General features: G+C 41.0%; 2 protein-coding genes across 13 annotated transcripts in view; one reads left to right on the top strand and one right to left on the bottom strand.

Annotated features, from left to right (window-relative positions):
• Positions 1-17,575, top strand: part of LOC110516275 (zinc finger protein 501) — a 200,752-nt gene that overhangs the window by 110,371 nt on the left and 72,806 nt on the right. The window lies entirely within an intron of this gene.
• Positions 1-17,575, bottom strand: part of LOC110516278 (oocyte zinc finger protein XlCOF6.1-like) — a 94,203-nt gene that overhangs the window by 74,058 nt on the left and 2,570 nt on the right. For 2 of the 12 annotated variants that reach the window (XM_036951112.1, XM_036951117.1), the window contains exon 1: positions 603-736. The exons of 6 other annotated variants lie outside the window; for them this stretch is intronic. Coding sequence is in view for 3 of the 6 variants with exons in the window: in XM_036951125.1 (XP_036807020.1) it covers positions 9,785-11,076 (1,292 nt within the window). In the remaining 3 variants the exon portion in view is untranslated. Of the gene's footprint in view, positions 1-7; positions 806-9,020; positions 11,077-17,575 lie in introns of those variants that run through there. 4 more of the 12 variants (XM_036951126.1, XM_036951110.1, XM_036951111.1 and 1 more) reach the window with 4 other exon arrangements.

Here is a 17,575-nt window from a genome sequence, read left to right as displayed (position 1 = left end):
TTATTACTGGCAGACACTTGGTCCTCCATGGAATGAGTTTGACACGTGCTCCGATTCATCCGCATTAATCGACGCCATTCCATGCAGTTGGCCTCTCTCTCCAAATGGTGAAGGATAACTTCAGTTAGCTTCCCTCAATTTTGACACTATCACACAGCCTCATGTCGCCATTTCACCACGAATAAACTCATAGAAAGACGACAGAAATCGTTCCCGCCATTTGACTTGCCTCGTCCGAACCATCCTGATCTCGCGAGCTTTAATTAACGAAACAGTGTATGTAAACTCGCGAGAACAGGATGGTTCGGACGAGGCTATTTACCAGCTCATAAACATTTTACACAAAACCAAGAACATGTAAAAACGAACTCAAATAAATGGAATCTTTACGAAATGATGTACATACACTCAGATAAACCCAAAGTCTAGTTATGTGACTTGTAACATTTTTTTTTAACACGTTCTTCACTCACTCGGTTTGACCCCAAAATAACAAATACAATTAAAACCTTTACCAAACGTGATAATACATTGACGGATTTGTTACCTAGCGTGTTATATATTCTCTCGACATTAGAAAGTTTAAACATGCTATTACATACCTACAATGATACATTAGAAACGGACACAACCACTATCGACTTCAAAACACAGTTCTGTCGTTTCGACCCGGAACTTCCTGTTCCCCACTACTATAGCGCAGCAGCGTCATCTTCTTCTCTGGTATAATGACATTTACACAAATATAACGTGTCTGCCGCCACCTACTGTAAGGTTAGTAAACTGTAGAAGAAAATACATTTCCTTTACGGAAAAGGGGAGGGGGAACAACGACGTCAAAACAAAATACAAAAATAGATAAATAACAACATCCCACTCGTTCAGTCACAGTCCGATTCAAATCACATCCCTACACAGTCTCATGGGCCTCGTAGGGAGGAACATCTTCAGTCAGTATTCCCTGCAATCAGTGGTGTAAAGTACTTAAGTACAAACATTTAAGTGCCACATCAGTAGTTTTTGGGGGGTATCTGTACTTTACTTTTGATATATTTTGACAACTTCAACTTCTACTTCACTACATTCCTAAAGAAAATAATGTACTTTCAGCTCCATACATTTTCCCTGACACCCAAAAGTACTCGTTAGATTTTGAATGATTAGCAGGACAGGGAAACATTTAATTTTAAATTCGCGCATCCCTACTGCATCTGATCTGTTGGACTCACTAAACACAAATACTTTATTAGTAAATTATGGATGTGATCTTAAATTCAATCTGGAGTGCCAGAGTGCGCTTGGGCTTTCGTAAATTCAGAGCGTTGTCAGACTGTCAGTTCGTATCGCTCTCGGAGCGTTCAGAGACACACTGGACGCTCTGGCGGAGGAGGAGGGTTGATTCAAGCGTTCTGACCTCACAACGGCAGTCAAGCATCCAAGATAACTGGTTAGCATTGGCTAGCTTGCTAGCTACTTTCAGTACAAATGAGAGAACTCTGACCGTTTTACTCGCCTTAGCAGAGCTGGTTAGGCTGTGTTCATGTTATCCAGAGAGCATTGGTGACTTTAACTGTGCTACAGGCAACAATTTAATTACGTTTTATTTGCCGACGTTTCCTGACACCGGCCGTACTCACGGCTTGCTAAGCTTTGATCAATTATTCTGTCCTCTGGCACTCAGACCAGAGTGCTCTGAAATCGGAATATATAGCCAGAGCGAATTTAGAAACGCGCCCTGAGTGTTGGAGTGTGCCCCTGACTATCCAAACATTTACATTTCAAGAAAATCTTTTGCTTAATATAATGGCTTTGAAATTATTTATACTTTTACCTTTGATACTTATGTATATGTAACAGTATAACTTTAGACTGTCCCCTCGCCCATACTCGGGCGCGAACTAGGGACCCTCTGCACACATCAACAACAGTCACCCATGAAGCATCGTTACCCATCGCCCCACAAAAGCCGCGGCACTTGCAGAGCAAGGGGAACTACTACTTCAAGGTCTCAGAGCAAGTGACGTCACCGATTGAAACGCTATTTAGCGCGCACCACCGATAACTAGTTAGCTATTTCACATCCGTTACATATATGTCAAACCAAATACTTTATACTTTTACTCAAGTGGTATTTGACTGGGTGGATTTCACTTTAAGCTTGATAGGAAAGGACTCAAGCATCTTTACTTTTACTCAATTATGACAAGTGGGTACTTTTTCCACCACTGCCTGCAATGCTTCCAATGTTAATTACTGAACTCCCAAAAACCTTTCAGCCGCACGTACAATTAATATTTACTATCGGTATTCTTCAACTGGTAAACGACATTATGAATCTCAACAGGCTGCGGGGCATCCATTGCCATAGCTTCCACAGCACCAATCACTCTTTAAACTATTTCCCGCGCCTCCCAGTAGGAGAACTACTGTACAGTTTCTTGATGTGGATGTACCCTGATATAATAAAAATGGATACATGCCATTGGTCAGTTCCGGTGTTATGAAACTGATGGAGACTATTTTTTTTATTTTTTTATTTAACTAGGCACATAACAGGTTAGGATAATTAAAGTGGAGGTCAGGAGACTGAGGATAAGGTTAGGAAAAGGGTGAGGGTTAGGGTTAGGGATTTGTTTACCATGCAGGTTATGATAACAAAATCAAATCAAATCAAATTTTATTTGTCACATACACATGGTTAGCAGATGTTAATGCGAGTGTAGCGAAATGCTTGTGCTTCTAGTTCCGACAATGCAGTAATAACCAACAAGTAATCTAACTAACAATTCCAAAACTACTGTACTAATGTAAGAAATAACACGTAAAAAAAACTAAAAACTGCATAGTTTCCTAGGAACGGGAAGCGAGGCGGCCATCTCTGTCGGCGCCGGAAGTTTACCAAACATCCATTGAATTATTCAAGTAATTGCCTTTGAGTCTGATTTTTTCCCATCATTCACAGCCAAAGTTAACCATTTCAGGTTCATGATATGAGGTGGGTGAGATTATATCACATGCAGATGCTGAAGGGAAAACACACCTCTTGATCTGCGTGTTTATAATGTAGATCAAGGAGCAGCCTCGTCTCATAGACTAGATGTAACTTAGTAAATATAAATCCGGGACTCTCAAAATAGTGTGATATGTTACATTATGGTTCCATAAGACAGAAGGTTACTTAATAAATAGAATTTGGTGGCGCTGTACTGTAACAGCGATCTGAGCCAGTTGAAAGTATTGTCGCCAGGGATATATTGTTGGTGACTGTGTGCTCCTTCATTAGTTTTGTGTTTATTATTATTTCTGCTCTACCTAGTTGTTTTAAATGTGGATAATACTAATACAGAGATAACCATTGGACATGCATTTTCCATTATGCCATTGTGTTTACCACTTCAGAACCTTACATCTGTAGTTTGAATCATATACAGGGCAATATTCATTGACCTCATTTTTTTATTTCACCTTTATTTTTTTGTGAATTTTACCCCTTTTTCTCCCCAATTTCGTGGTAGCCAATTGTTTTTCAGTAGCTACTATCTTGTCTCATCGCTACAACTCCCGTACGAGCTCGGGAGAGACGAAGGTTGAAAGTCATGCGTCCTCCGATACACAACCCAACCAAGCCGCACTGCTTCTTAACACAGCGCCATCCAACCCGGAAGGAAACACAGTTGAGGAAGAAGGAGGAAGGAAACACTGTGCACCTGGCAACCTTGGCTAGCGCGCACTGCGCCCGGCCCGCCACAGGAGTCGCTGGTGCGCGATGAGACAAGGATTTCCCTACCGGCCAAACCCTCCCTCTCTTGTGGCGCAGCTGGCGCTGCAGTACAGCGCCCTTAACCACTGCGCCACCCGGGTAGCCTAACTGCGCCACCCAACTAGCCTTACCAGGTAGGCTAGTTGAGAACAAGTTCTCATTTACAACTGCGACCTGGCCAAGATAAAGCATAGCAGTGTGAACAGACAACAACACAGAGTTACACATGGAGTAAACAATAAACAAGTCAATAACACAGTATATATCTTTTTTTAAATAAAGAGTCTATATACATTGTGTGCAAAAGGCATGAGGAGGTAGGCGAATAATTACAATTTTGCAGATTAACACTGGAGTGATAAATGATCAGATGGTCATGTACAGGTAGAGATATTGGTGTGCAAAAGAGCAGAAAAGCAAATAAATAAAAAACAGTATGGGGATGAGGTAGTTAAATTGGGTGGGCTATTTACCGATGGACTATGTACAGCTGCAGCGATCGGTTAGCTGCTCAGATAGCAGATGTTTAAAGTTGGCGAGGGAGATGAAAGTCTCCAACTTCAGCGATTTTTGCATCCTGTTTCCATTGATCATCCTTGAGATGTTTCTACAACTTGACTGGAGTCCACCTGTGGCAAATTCAAATGATTGGACATGAAAAGGATCACACCTGTCTTTTTAAGGTCCCACAGTTGACAGTGCATGTCAGAGCAAAAACCAAGCAATGAGGACGAAGAAATTGTCTGTCGAGCTTCGAGACAGGTTTGTGGTGAGGAACAAATCTGGATAAGAGTACCAACACATTTCTCAAATCTCTGTTGAATGGGCTCCCTGCTTGTGCCGTCAAACTCCTGCTTCACATTGGGAGCAAACCTTTCATGGGCTCCCGAGTGGCGCAGCGGTCTAAGGAACTGCATCTCAGTGCAAGAGGCATAACTACAGTCCCTGGTTCGAAGCCATGCTAAATCACATCTGACCGTGATTGGGAGTGCCATAGGGAAGCACACATTTGGCCCAGCATCGTCTGGGTTTTGCCGGGGTAGGCCGTCATTGTATATAAGAATTTGTTCTTAACTGACTTGACTAGTTAAATAAAGATGAAATAAAAACTTTTAAAAAGTGGGATGCATGCCAGCAAATCCACTACACAACACATTACTAAACAATAAATTAATTGTAACACAAACTGTTACATAAAGCTGACCAAACAGCATAGTCCCAACAATTTACCACTGCTACACCTGGCTATCAGCGGAACCATGTCTGGCAACGAAACAGTTCATTCAGCCTCATTTACTGTCTTTTAAAGTAACATGGCTGACTTACTTAAACAAATGTGGTTTCTACTGACAATTGAGATGTACAAACTATGGCATAAGGGGACGACGGATAAGAGGCAATCCATAATTTCGATGAATACATTAATGAGCGAGCTAGGACGGACATAGTCAATATAACTATTTGTTCAGCACTTTTGAAATGTACAGCGACAGAATTCAGAACATGGGCTGTTCTTACAGTGTTCTCCCTGTACGCCAAGTCAGAACCGTAGGATAAATAAAAGGGCATATAAGCAGACAATGAAAGCTCTTACAATATTCAATGATTACATTTCTCAAAAACATATCATAGGCTTCATGTCAACCACCAAGTCAGAAAAGTAGGCAAAATTAAGAGGTGAAACAAGACCAAAATATTAGGGTGAGGCACATGGGCTACTAACATCTTACTACACAACATACACTTGGTATTACTTTCTTAGCTACAGTACACACATCTCCCTGGCATGTTACATCATTTATGCAGAAGCATACAAGACATTTTTGGACTCACCTTGTTGTGCTGTGCTCACTTGAACAGGAAGGTGGCGCGGAGGTCCTTCGTGGGTTTATTTTGTCATCAAACTTCATCAAAGTCTGGCATTCTCTGGATTTGTGGTGCTTTCAAGACAACTGGGAACTCAGGAAAAAATGATGACGTCAGTGATCTTCAGGTCGTAGCTGTAGAAAGAGGCCCGAGTTCCCAATTTACAATTCCGAGTTGGATGAAAGTTCAAAATGTATTTTCCCAGTCGTAGCTTGTTTTTCCCTGAGTTCCCAGTTGTCTTGAACCCACTCAAGTCAGATTTTTCAGTACCGAGGTAAGTTGTTTTGTGCGCGTCACAAATCAAGCTTCATTGACAGCACGGCCAATGTTGAATGTTTACATTTTTAAACTAGGAAAAAGGCCCCTTAATCTTAGACTTGGGACCACACAGCAACTCCACTGAATAGCAGGCTAATGATTGCTTTGCAATGCTTGCAGTTAGCCACTGATTCCTTCCAAACCACTCATTGTTGAATTTGCAATTTGATGTTTATGTCCAACGGCCATATGAGCACCGATATAGCACCGTTTTATCTATAATTTCTCATTATTTTTCTTCATATGACAAAGATTAAAAAGGATTTGCCAGTAGATTGTCAACTTGATTCATGATGATGACTGCTAGCTCAGATGTTGAAAGTATGATGTTGACATGATCAGTCCAATCAAAGCGACTGTAGATATCACATGATTTGATGTTATTTTATCTGTGGACAATGACCTTGAGCCTTCTTGGATGGGATCTTCAAATGTAACTCTCTCGCAGCACCCAAGGGGCTTGAATTTTCAAGTTCTACCCTAAGACTTGGCAGTGACGGATTGTCCCCATGAATGACAGAACACTGAGCCAATCACGGCGCAAAGCTCCGTATTTTCTGTGGGCTTGCCCCACTTCCACAGAAGGCTGAAGACCTGCATTTTGGAGAATGAGCGTGAGACTTCTTGGATGGGATCTTCTAATGTAACTCTATCGCAGCACCGAAGGGGCTTGAATTTTCAAGTAGACCTGGCAGTGACGTATTGTCCCCATGAAAGACAGAACACTGAGCCAATCACGGCCTTACTCAAGAAAACAAGAGACCATTTTTGTTTGTGGATTTATTAATAACTCAATTATAAATGTTTTTTTACATTGCTTGCAAACAGATCATTTTTTTCACACTTTATCGCTATAACTGTGGGGCTCAAAACAGGTGGCTCACCTGTCCTGAATGATGGGTCGCCATTGAACTTATCTAGAACACTGCAGTCCGTCTGGGTGTTTAACCTTCCCAAGTTCCACCATGTCACCCTGCTCCTCCGTACATTCCACTGGCGTCCAGCCGAAGCTCACATCCACTACAAGACAATGGTGTTTACTTACGGTGCAGCAAGAGGAACTGCCACATCTCTACCTTCAGGCTCAAACCCGAGCACTCAGGTCTGCCACCTCTGGACTCAAAGCCGTCCCACTGCTACAGGAGGTCAAGCTCCCTCTCAGCCCAGACAAAGAACTTCTCTGTCCTGGCACCCCAATGGTGGCACCAGCTTCCTTCTGATGCTAGGACAGCAGAGTACCTGCCCATCTGCCCAAAATGGTCTGAAACCCTACGTCTTTAAAGAGTACCCCCCCCCCCCCACAAAATACAAATAATAATAATACAAATAATAATAATAATAATAATAATGTGACACTGACCAATTGAGGAGAAATGTGTTTACTGTGATATGTGGTTGTCTCACCTGGCTATCTTAAGATGAATGTACTTAATGTGGTGGTGACATCACAGGGTCAGAGAGAACTCCTGACTGTAGTCATACAAAAACACTCCAGGCACTCAGCCCATAAGAACCATTCATACTGTCAGATCTAATATGAAGAACTGAATACAACCATAAGAACCATTCATACTGTCAGATCTAATATGAAGAACTGAATACAACCATAAGAACCATTCATACTGTCAGATCTAATATGAAGAACTGAATACAACCATAAGAACCATTCATACTGTCAGATCTAATATGAAGAACTGAATACAACCATAAGAACCATTCATACTGTCAGATCTAATATGAAGAACTGAATACAACCATAAGAACCATTCATACTGTCAGATCTAATATGAAGAACTGAATACAACCATAAGAACCATTCATACTGTCAGATCTAATATGAAGAACTGAATACAACCATAAGAACCATTCATACTGTCAGATCTAATATGAAGAACTGAATACAACCATAAGAACCATTCATACTGTCAGATCTAATATGAAGAACTGAATACTAAAGAGAAGAAGAGGTTGACCAGTACATATTCATGTAACTTTATTTTTCATTGGCAGATCAATAAAGTTTGCTTCAATGCAGTTATCCAAACACATTCATGATCAGTAACTAAAATAACTAATCTAGTTTGAAAGACAATTAATAAACACACGTATTCATTTCATAAACTGTGTATCATTAAATAAAGTTGTAAAATAATCCTGCCAAACTAATGGTGAAAAGTGATCATCACACCATCTCAATCTGATACATGTTAGGGGCGGAAGGTAGCCTCGTGGTTGGAGCGTTGGGCCAGTAACCAAAAGGTCCCCGAGCTGACAAGGTAAAACTCTGTTGTTCTGCCTCTGAACAAGGCAGTTAACCCACTGTTCCTAGGCCATCATTGTAAATAAGAATTAGTTCTTAACAGACTTGCCTAGTTAAATAAAGGTTCAAAAAATGTTTTTTAAAGAAGTGTCTACTAGCTCAATCCCACAGAATACTGCAGAGGGACAACCCAGTCTCAGAGCAAAACGTATTATGTATTACAAAAACATCCGTGACACTACATTTAGTATGTTAGGTTACATTACAATACCAATATAAACTGAACTAAAATATAAACTAAACATGTAAAGTGTTGGTTTCATGAGCTGAAATAAAACATTCCAGCAATGTTCCATGTGCAGAAAAAGCAAATTTTATCTCAAATGTTGTGCACAACTTAGTTACTATCCCTGTTCGTGAGCATTTCAGCCTTTGTCAAGATATTCCATCAACCTGACAGGTGTGGCATATCAAGATGCTGATAAAACAGCATTATCATTACACAAGTGCACCTTGTGCTGGGGGACAATACAAGGCCACACAACACAATGTCACATATATCTCAAGTTCAGGGAATGTGCAATTGCATGATGACTGCAGGAGAGAATTCAATATGTATATCTCTACCATAAGCCACCTCTAACGTCCTTTTAGAGAATTTGGCAGTACATCCAACCGGCCTCACAACTGCAGATCACATGTAACCACAGCAGCCCAGGACCTCTTCACCTGCAGGATTGTCTGGGAGGGGGCTGAGTAGTATTTCTGTCTGTAATCAAGACCTTTTGTGGGGAAAAACTCATGCCGATTGAATGGGCCTGGCTCCCAAGTGGGCCTATGCCCTCCCAAGTCCCACCCATGGCGGAGCCCCTGCCCAGTCATGTGAAATCCATAGATTATGGCCTCTTATTTAAAATGACTGATTTCCTTATACAAACTATAAATCTTTGAAATTGTTGTGTTTAAATTGTTCAGTATAATACGATTTCTAGGAAGTATCGTATGTTACGAATTACAATTCTTACGTTATTTTACGCATTGCTATTCATACAATATGTTACGAACTTGTAATATGTATGATATGCTAACATACTAAGTAATAGCTAAAAAGTAGTAAGTAGTTGCAAAGTTGCATGCTAAGCTAACATGCTAAGTAATAGCTATAAAGTAGTAAGTAGTTACAAAGTTGCTGATTAGCTAAAATGCTACAGTCCTCCTTGATGAGATTCTAAACACAGCAGCCTTTGGCTAGAAGTTTGAGTTAAACGCCCACCCTTCCACAGAGCAGGAGTAAGACTTCTCTCCTGTGTGACTACATTGGTGTGTTAAGTTGCTATGGTGAGAGAAACTCACCCAAAAGTCAGAGCAGACGTAAGCAGGCTTCTCTCATGCGTGTGTTCTCTGATGAACTATTAGTTCGGTTGCTGTTTTGAAGCATTTTACACAAACAGAGCAGGAGTATGGCTTCTCTCCTTTATGTATATGTTGGTGTGTGTTTAAGGTATCCAGTCGAGAGAATCTCACCCCACAGTCAGAACAGGAGTAAGGCTTCTCTCCTGTACGTGTTCCCCGATGAACTTTTAGCTTAGTTGATGTTGTGAAGCATTTACACAGTCAGAGCAGTAATAAGGCTTCTCTCCTGTGTGTGTAATCTGATGAACTGTTAGCAAAGTTGATGTTTTGAAGCATTTTCCACAGTCAGAGCAGGAGTATGGCTTCTCCCCTGTATGTTTACGTTCATGTGATTTTAAGTTGGAAAGTTGCGAGAAACTAGTTCCACAGTCAGAGCAGACGTAAGGCTTCTCTCCTGTGTGTGTTCTCTGATGAACTTTGAGCTTATTTGATGTTTTAAAACTTTTTCCACAGTCAGAGCAGGAATAAGGCTTCCCTCCTGTGTCTGTTCTCTGATGAACTGTTAGCACAGTTGATGTTTTGAAGAATTTTCCACAGTCAGAGCAGGAGTATGGCTTCTCCCCTGTATGTATACGTTCATGTGATTTTAAGTTGGAAAGTTGCGAGAAACTAGTTCCACAGTCAGAGCAGACATAAGGCTTCTCTCCTGTGTGTGTTCTCTGGTGAACTTTAAGCTTATTTGATGTTTTAAAACCTTTTCCACAGTCAGAGCAGGAGTAAGGCTTCTCTCCTGTGTGTGTTTTCTGATGAAATTTTAGATCAGTTGATGTTGTGAAGCATTTTCCACAGTCAGAGCAGGAGTAAGGCTTCTCTCCTGTGTGTGTTCTCTGATGAACTTTGACCTCTTTTGATGTTTTAAAACATTTTCCACAGTCAGAGCAAGAATAAGGCTTCTCTCCTGTGTGTGTTCTCTGATGAACTTTTAGATCAGTTGACGTTGTGAAGTATTTTCCACAGTCAGTGCAGGAGTAAGGCTTCTCTCCTGTGTGTATACGTTGGTGTGTTTTTAAGGTGCCCAGACGAGAGAAACTCACCCCACAGTCAGAGCAGACGTAAGGCTTCTCTCCTGTATGTATACGTTCATGTGATTTTAAGTGGGAAAGTTGAGAGAAACTAGTTCCACAGTTAGAGCAGACGTAAGGCTTCTCTCCTGTGTGTGTTCTCTGATGAGCTTTTAGCTCATTTGATGATTTAAAACTTTTTCCACAGTCAGAGCAGGAGTATGGCTTCTCTCCTGTGTGTGTTCTCTGATGACGTTTTAGCACCCTTGATGTTTTGAAGCATTTTCCACAGTCAGAGCAGGAGTAAGGCTTCTCTCCTGTGTGTGTTTTTAGGTGTATTTTTAGCTTTGATAGAAATGGGAAAATCTCTTCACAATGTGGGCAGAGATGAGACCTCTTAGCTCTCTGATCTTCCTGCTGTTGCTCCCTGGATGTAGAGAATGTCTCAACATGGTCTCCTGTGTGAACAACATCAGAAGAACCAGTCAGTTGGTGTGATATACATGTCAATCAAATGTATTTTATGAAGCCCTTTTTACATCAGTAGTTGTCACAAAGTGCTTAACAGAAACCCAGCCTAAAATCCCCAAAGAGCAAGCAATGCAGATGTAGAAGCACTGGGGCCACAAACAACTCCCTAGAAAGTAGGAACCAAGGAAGAAACCGAGAGAGGAACCAGGCTCAGAGCGGTGACCAGTCCTCTTCTGGCCATACCGGGTGACTTGTAGCCTAGTGGTTAGAGCAACCGAAATGTTGCAAGATCGAATCCCTGAGCTGACGAGGTAAAAATCTGTCGTTCTTCCCCTGAATAAGGCAGTTAACCCACTGTTCTTAGGCCATCATTGAAAATAAGAATTTGTTCCTAACTGACTTGCCTAGTTAACCTGTTTGGGTGCATGTCCAAACGCTAGCAGGACACCTACGACAACATCTGGTGAAATTGCAGAGCGCGAAATTCAAAATACAAAAATCGTAATGTTAAACATTCATGAAAATACAAGTATCTTACATCATTTAAATGCTTCTTGTTAATCCAACTGCGTTGTCAGATTTCAAAAAGGCTTTATGGAGAAAGCATACTATGCGATTATCTGAGGACAGCTCCCCACGTCAAAATACTTTTTCAACCAGCACAGGCATCACAGGCGTCACAAAATCACAGACAGCATTTTAAAAAAATCACTTACCTTTGAAGATCTTCCTCTGATTGCAATCCCAAGGGTCCCAGCTACACAATGAATGGTTGTTTTGTTCGATAAAGTCTTTCATTATATCCCAAAAATGTCAGTTTAGTTGGCGCGCTTGATTCAGTAATTCACTCGTTCAACATGCACACAAACAAATCCAAAAAGTTACCGGAAAAGTTTGTCCAAACAAGTCAAACAATGTTTCTAATTAATCCTCAGGTATTCTAATATCTAAATAAACAATAATATTTAAGATGGAGAATAGTGTGTTTAATAGCGAAGACAAATAATGAAGAGCGCACTCTCGTTGATGCGCACAACATGACTACTTTTCTAATGGGGGACACCTTGGAAAAACTACAAATACTTGTTCATTTTTCAAAAAACAAGCCTGAAACTCTTTCTAAAGACTGTTGACATCTAGTGGAAGCCATAGGAACTGCAATCTAGGTCCTATCGATTTGCATATCCCATAGGCAAGCATTGAAAAAAACGGTGACCTCAAATAAAAAATGTCCTCAGGTTTTTGCCTGACATATCAGTTCTGTTATACTCACAGACAGTGTTTTCTATCCAATGCTATCAAGTATATTGATATCCTAGCTCCTGGGCAGTTTACAGGCAGTTTACTTTGGGCACGTCAGTCATCCAAAATTCCGGGACAATAACAGGTATGCTAAGAAAGTTAAATAACGGTTAAAAAATATAAATACACTACCATTAGTGGTGAAATAAATGAATCAATTATAAAGTTTGGGGTCACTTACAAATGTCCATGATTTTGAAAGAAAAGCACAATTTTTGTCCATTCACATAAATGTCAAATTGATCAAAAATACAGTGTTGACATTGTTAATGTTGTAAATTACTATTGTAGCTGGAAACGGCTGAAGATCTCGTACAACGCTGTGTTCTACTCCCTTCACAGAACAGCGCAAACTGGCTCTAACCAGAATAGTGTCTCGAAGGCCAGCATCCCGGAGTCGTCTCTTCACTGTTGACGTTGAGACTGGTGTTTTGCGTGTACTATTTAATGAAGCTGCCAGTTGAGGACTTGTGAGACGTCTGTTTCTCAAACTAGACACTCTAAAATACTTGTCCTCTTGCCCAGTTGTGCATCGGGGCCTCCCACTCCTCTTTCTATTCTGGTTAGAGCCAGTTTGTGCTGTTCTGTGAAGGGAGTAGTACACAGCGTTGTACAAGATCTTCAGTTTCTTGGCAATTTCTCACCTGGAAGAGCCTTCATTTCTCAGAACAAGAATACGAGTTTCAGAAGAAAGGTCTTTGTTTCTGGCCATGTTGAGCCTGTAATCGAACAGACAAATGACCCAGATACTCAACTAGTCTAAAAAAGGACCGTTTTATTGCTTCTTTAATCAGCACCACAGTTTTCAGCTTTGCTAACATAATTGCAAAAGGGTTTTGTAATGATCAATTAGCCTTTTAAAATCATAAACTTGGATTAGCTAACACAACATGCCATTGGATCACAGGAGTGATGGTTGCTGATAATGGGCCTCTGTACACCTATGTAGATATTCCATATCTATCTGTTTCCAGCTACAATAGTCATTCTGTGCAGCGCATAACGAGACGTAGGCCTATATCATATTTCTCAAATCCTTTTCAGGCTAAATTCCAGCCGACCATGGAGAGAACAGTAATGGCTAACTGAAAAACATATATAAATATAACATGTAAAGTGTTGGTCCCATGTTTCATGAGCTGAAATAAAATCTTTGAAATTTTCTAACACGCATAAAAACCTTATTTCTCTAAAATTGTGTGCACAAATATGTTTACATCCCTGTTAGTGAGCATTTCTCCTTTGCCAAGATAATCCATCCACCTGACAGGTGTGGCATATCAAGAAGCTGATTAAACGGCATAATCATTACACAGTTGCACCTTGTGCTGGGAACAATAAAAGGACACTTTAAAAGGTACAGTTTTTTTCCAGAGAATTGAATGTTAATTTCTCTACCATAAGCTGCCTCCAATGTCCTATTAGAGTATTTGGCAGTACATCCAACCGGCCTCACAATTGAAGACCACGTGTAACAACGTCAGCCCAGGACCTGAGGTGGGTCTGGCTGCCAAGTGAGTGGGCCTATGCCTTCCAAGGCCCACCCATGGCTGCACCCCTGCCCAGTCATCTGAAATCTACAGGTTAGGGCCTAATTAATTTCAATTGACTGATGTCATTGTTATATATATAAAAACAGCCAAACATGTTCTCTAGTTTCTGTGTCACCAAATGTTGAACGAGACAAAAGAGTACGAATTGATAGGTGAGCATCAATCACTAGTTCAGTGCAGCAGACTGCAGGGGTGTAGTGCTGCAAGAGTGATGAGCCGCCACAATGGTGTTTGTTTAGTAGTTAGATCAATGTCTTGGACGATCACCTAATGATTAATGAGCAGTCCAATAACCAAATATTATAGCATAACATTACTGTTACAACAAAAACAACACCGATTTTCTTAGGAGATTTTAGGATGGTTTGCTGAATCGTCCCAAACTCAACAGCACGCCATTAGGCAGAATGTGCTTTGATTAAAACAAAATACAGGAAGTCGATATAATTTAACACCATCTGCTCTAATTTTCTAACTAAACAGTTATTCAAGAAGATTTAAATGCATATTCCCATGAAATTGATTGAGATCAAACGATTGGCATGCAGACGCAGCTTGGTCATTTCACTGGTAAAACGTGAAGAATTATCATTCAATATTGACAGTGATGATGCCATGGCCTATTTTGAAATGAGGTATGACTAACTTGGTGATGGAGGGTATTAAACATGTTCAACGTTCTTGAGACAATGTGTGGGCAAAGGCAGGCGTTACAAGTTTTTAAAAATGTTGCTTCGCTGTTCAGGGATGTGTGATGTCGGAATGACAGAATTCAACCTAGCAATAGACTGGTCATAACTTATAGAGGTCTAATTTAGAGGTCGACCGATTAATCAGAATGGCCGATTAATTAGGGCCGATTATTTAGGGCCGATTTCAAGTTTTCATAACATTCAGACAATTTTTTTTTTACCTTTATTTAACCAGGTAGGTAAGTTGAGAACAAGTTCTCATTTACAATTGCGACCTGGCCAAGATAAAGCAAAGCAGTTCGACACATACAACGACACAGAGTTACACATGGAGTAAAACAAACATACAGTCAATAATACAGTATAAACAAGTCTATATACGATGTGAGCAAATGAGGTGAGAAAAGGGAGGTAAAGGCAAAAAAAGGCCATGGTGGCAAAGTAAATACAATATAGCGAGTAAAACACTGGAATGGTAGATTTGCAGTGGAAGAATGTGCAAAGTAGAAATAAAAATAATGGGGTGCAAAGGAGCAAAATAAATTAAATAAATAAATACAATTAATACAGTAGGGAAAGAAGTAGTTGTTTGGGCTAAATTATAGGTGGGCTATGTACAGGTGCAGTAATCTGTGAGCTGCTCTGACAGTTGGTGCTTAAATCTAGTGAGGGAGATAAGTGTTTCCAGTTTCAGAGATTTTTGTAGTTTGTTCCAGTCATTGGCAGCAGAGAACTGGAAGGAGAGGCGGCCAAAGAAAGAATTGGTTTTGTGGGTGACCAGAGAGATATACCTGCTGGAGTGCGTGCTACAGGTGGGTGATGCTATGGTGACCAGCGAGCTGAGATAAGGGGGAACTTTACCTAGCAGGGTCTTGTAGATGACATGGAGCCAATGGGTTTGGCGATGAGTATGAAGTGAGGGCCAGCCAACGAGAGCGTACAGGTCGCAATGGTGGGTAGTATATGGGGCTTTGGTGACAAAATGGATTGCACTGTGATAGACTGCATCCAATTTGTTGAGTAGAGTGTTGGAGGCTATTTTGTAAATGACATCGCCGAAGTCAAGGATCAGTAGGATAGTCAGTTTTACGAGGGTATGTTTGGCAGCATGAGTGAAGGATGCTTTGTTGCGAAACAGGAAGCCAATTCTAGATTTAACTTTGGATTGGAGATGTTTGATGTGGGTCTGGAAGGAGAGTTTACAGTCTAACCAGACACCTAGGTATTTGTAGTTGTCCACGTATTCTAAGTCAGAGCCGTCCAGATGTCAACTGGTTGCTGCGGAAAAGGAGGAGTTCAAAAGGGGGGTAGCCGATGTGAAACGGCTAGCGCTTTAGAGGTGGTGCGCACGAATAGCGTTTCAATCGGTGACGTCACCCTGAGACCTTGAAGTAGTGGTTCCCCTCGCTCTGCAAGGGCTGTGGCTGTTGTAGTTATTGTTACATATAGAGACAGATATGACACTATTGAGCAAAGATAGGTGTACATTAGGCCACAAACAGAAAGCGGACAGGAAACCAAAGATTAAACAGAAATAAGTGTAATGGCCGAAGCCATACGTGCTTTACTGTGCATAAGGGCTTAGGGCAAAGAGGAGGAGGTGACCCTTAAATACATTATCTATTATGGAAGGAGCAGGACATCATTATAAAGATTAGATAGAGAGGGTAAAGGCCATAAGGGCTTAGGGCAAAGAGGAGGAGGTGACCCTTAAATACATGACATATTATGGAAGGAGCAGGATATCAATATAAAGATTAGATAGAGAGGAACAATGGAGCGATGGGTAACGATGCTTTGAGGGTGACTGTTGACGTGTGCAGAAGGGTCCCTGGCTCGCGCCCGGGTCGGGGCGAGGGGACGGACTAAAGTTATACTGTTAAAAATCCAGAGCCGATGTCAACTAGGCAAGTCAGTTAAGAACACATTCTTATTTTCAATGACGGCCTAGGAACAGTGGGTTAACTGCCTTGTTCAGGGGCAGAACGACAGATGTGTACCTTGTCAACACCGGGATTCGTTTTTGCAACCTTCCGGTTACTAGTCCAACGCTCTAACCACCTGCCTTATATTGCACTCCACGAGGAGCCTGCAGGCTGACTACCTGTTACGCGAGGGCAGCAAGAAGCCAAGGTAAGATGCTAGCTAGCATTAAACTTATAAAAAACAATCAAATCTTCACAAAATCACTAGTTAAGTACACATGGTTGATGATATTACTAGTTTATCTAGTGTGTCCTGCGTTGCATATAATCGATGCGGTGCCCATTAATTTCTCATCGAATCACAGCCTACTTCGCCAAACGGGTGATGATTTAGCACTGTCGTTGCACCAAACCTACCCATGAATATCAATGCATTTCTTTAAAATCAATACATAAGTATATATTTTTAAACCTGCATATTTAGTTAACATGAATTTCTTATAACTATGGAAATTGTGTCACTTCTCTTGCGTTCCGTGCAGTCAGGGCATATGCAGCAGTTTGGGCCGCCTGGCTCGTTGCGAACTGTGTGAAGATTATTTATTCCTACCAAAGACCGTAATTAATTTGCCAGAATATTCATAATTATGACATAACATTGAAGGTTGTACAATGTAACAGGAATATTTAGACTGATGGATGCCACCTGTTAGATAAAATACGGAACGGTTCCGTATTTCACTGAAAAGAATAAACGTTTTGTTTTCGAAATGATATTTTCCAGATTCGACCATATTAATGACCAAAGGCTCATATTTCTGTGCGTAATTATGTTATAATTAAGTCTATGATTTGATGTTTGATAGAGCAGTCTGACTGAGCGATGGTAGGCAGCAGCAGGCTCGTACGCATTCATTAAAACAGCACTGTCGTGCGTTTTGCCAGCAGCTCGCCCTGAGACTTGGAGTAGTTGTTCCCCTTGCTCTGCAAGGACCGCGGCTTTTGTGGGGCGAT

The sequence above is a fragment of the Oncorhynchus mykiss genome, chromosome 18 (assembly GCF_013265735.2).
Source record: "Oncorhynchus mykiss isolate Arlee chromosome 18, USDA_OmykA_1.1, whole genome shotgun sequence".
In the NCBI taxonomy this organism is placed as follows: Eukaryota; Metazoa; Chordata; class Actinopteri; order Salmoniformes; family Salmonidae; genus Oncorhynchus; species Oncorhynchus mykiss.
Note: the sequence above shows the minus strand (reverse complement) of the source record. Positions and strands in the feature narration are given on the sequence as shown.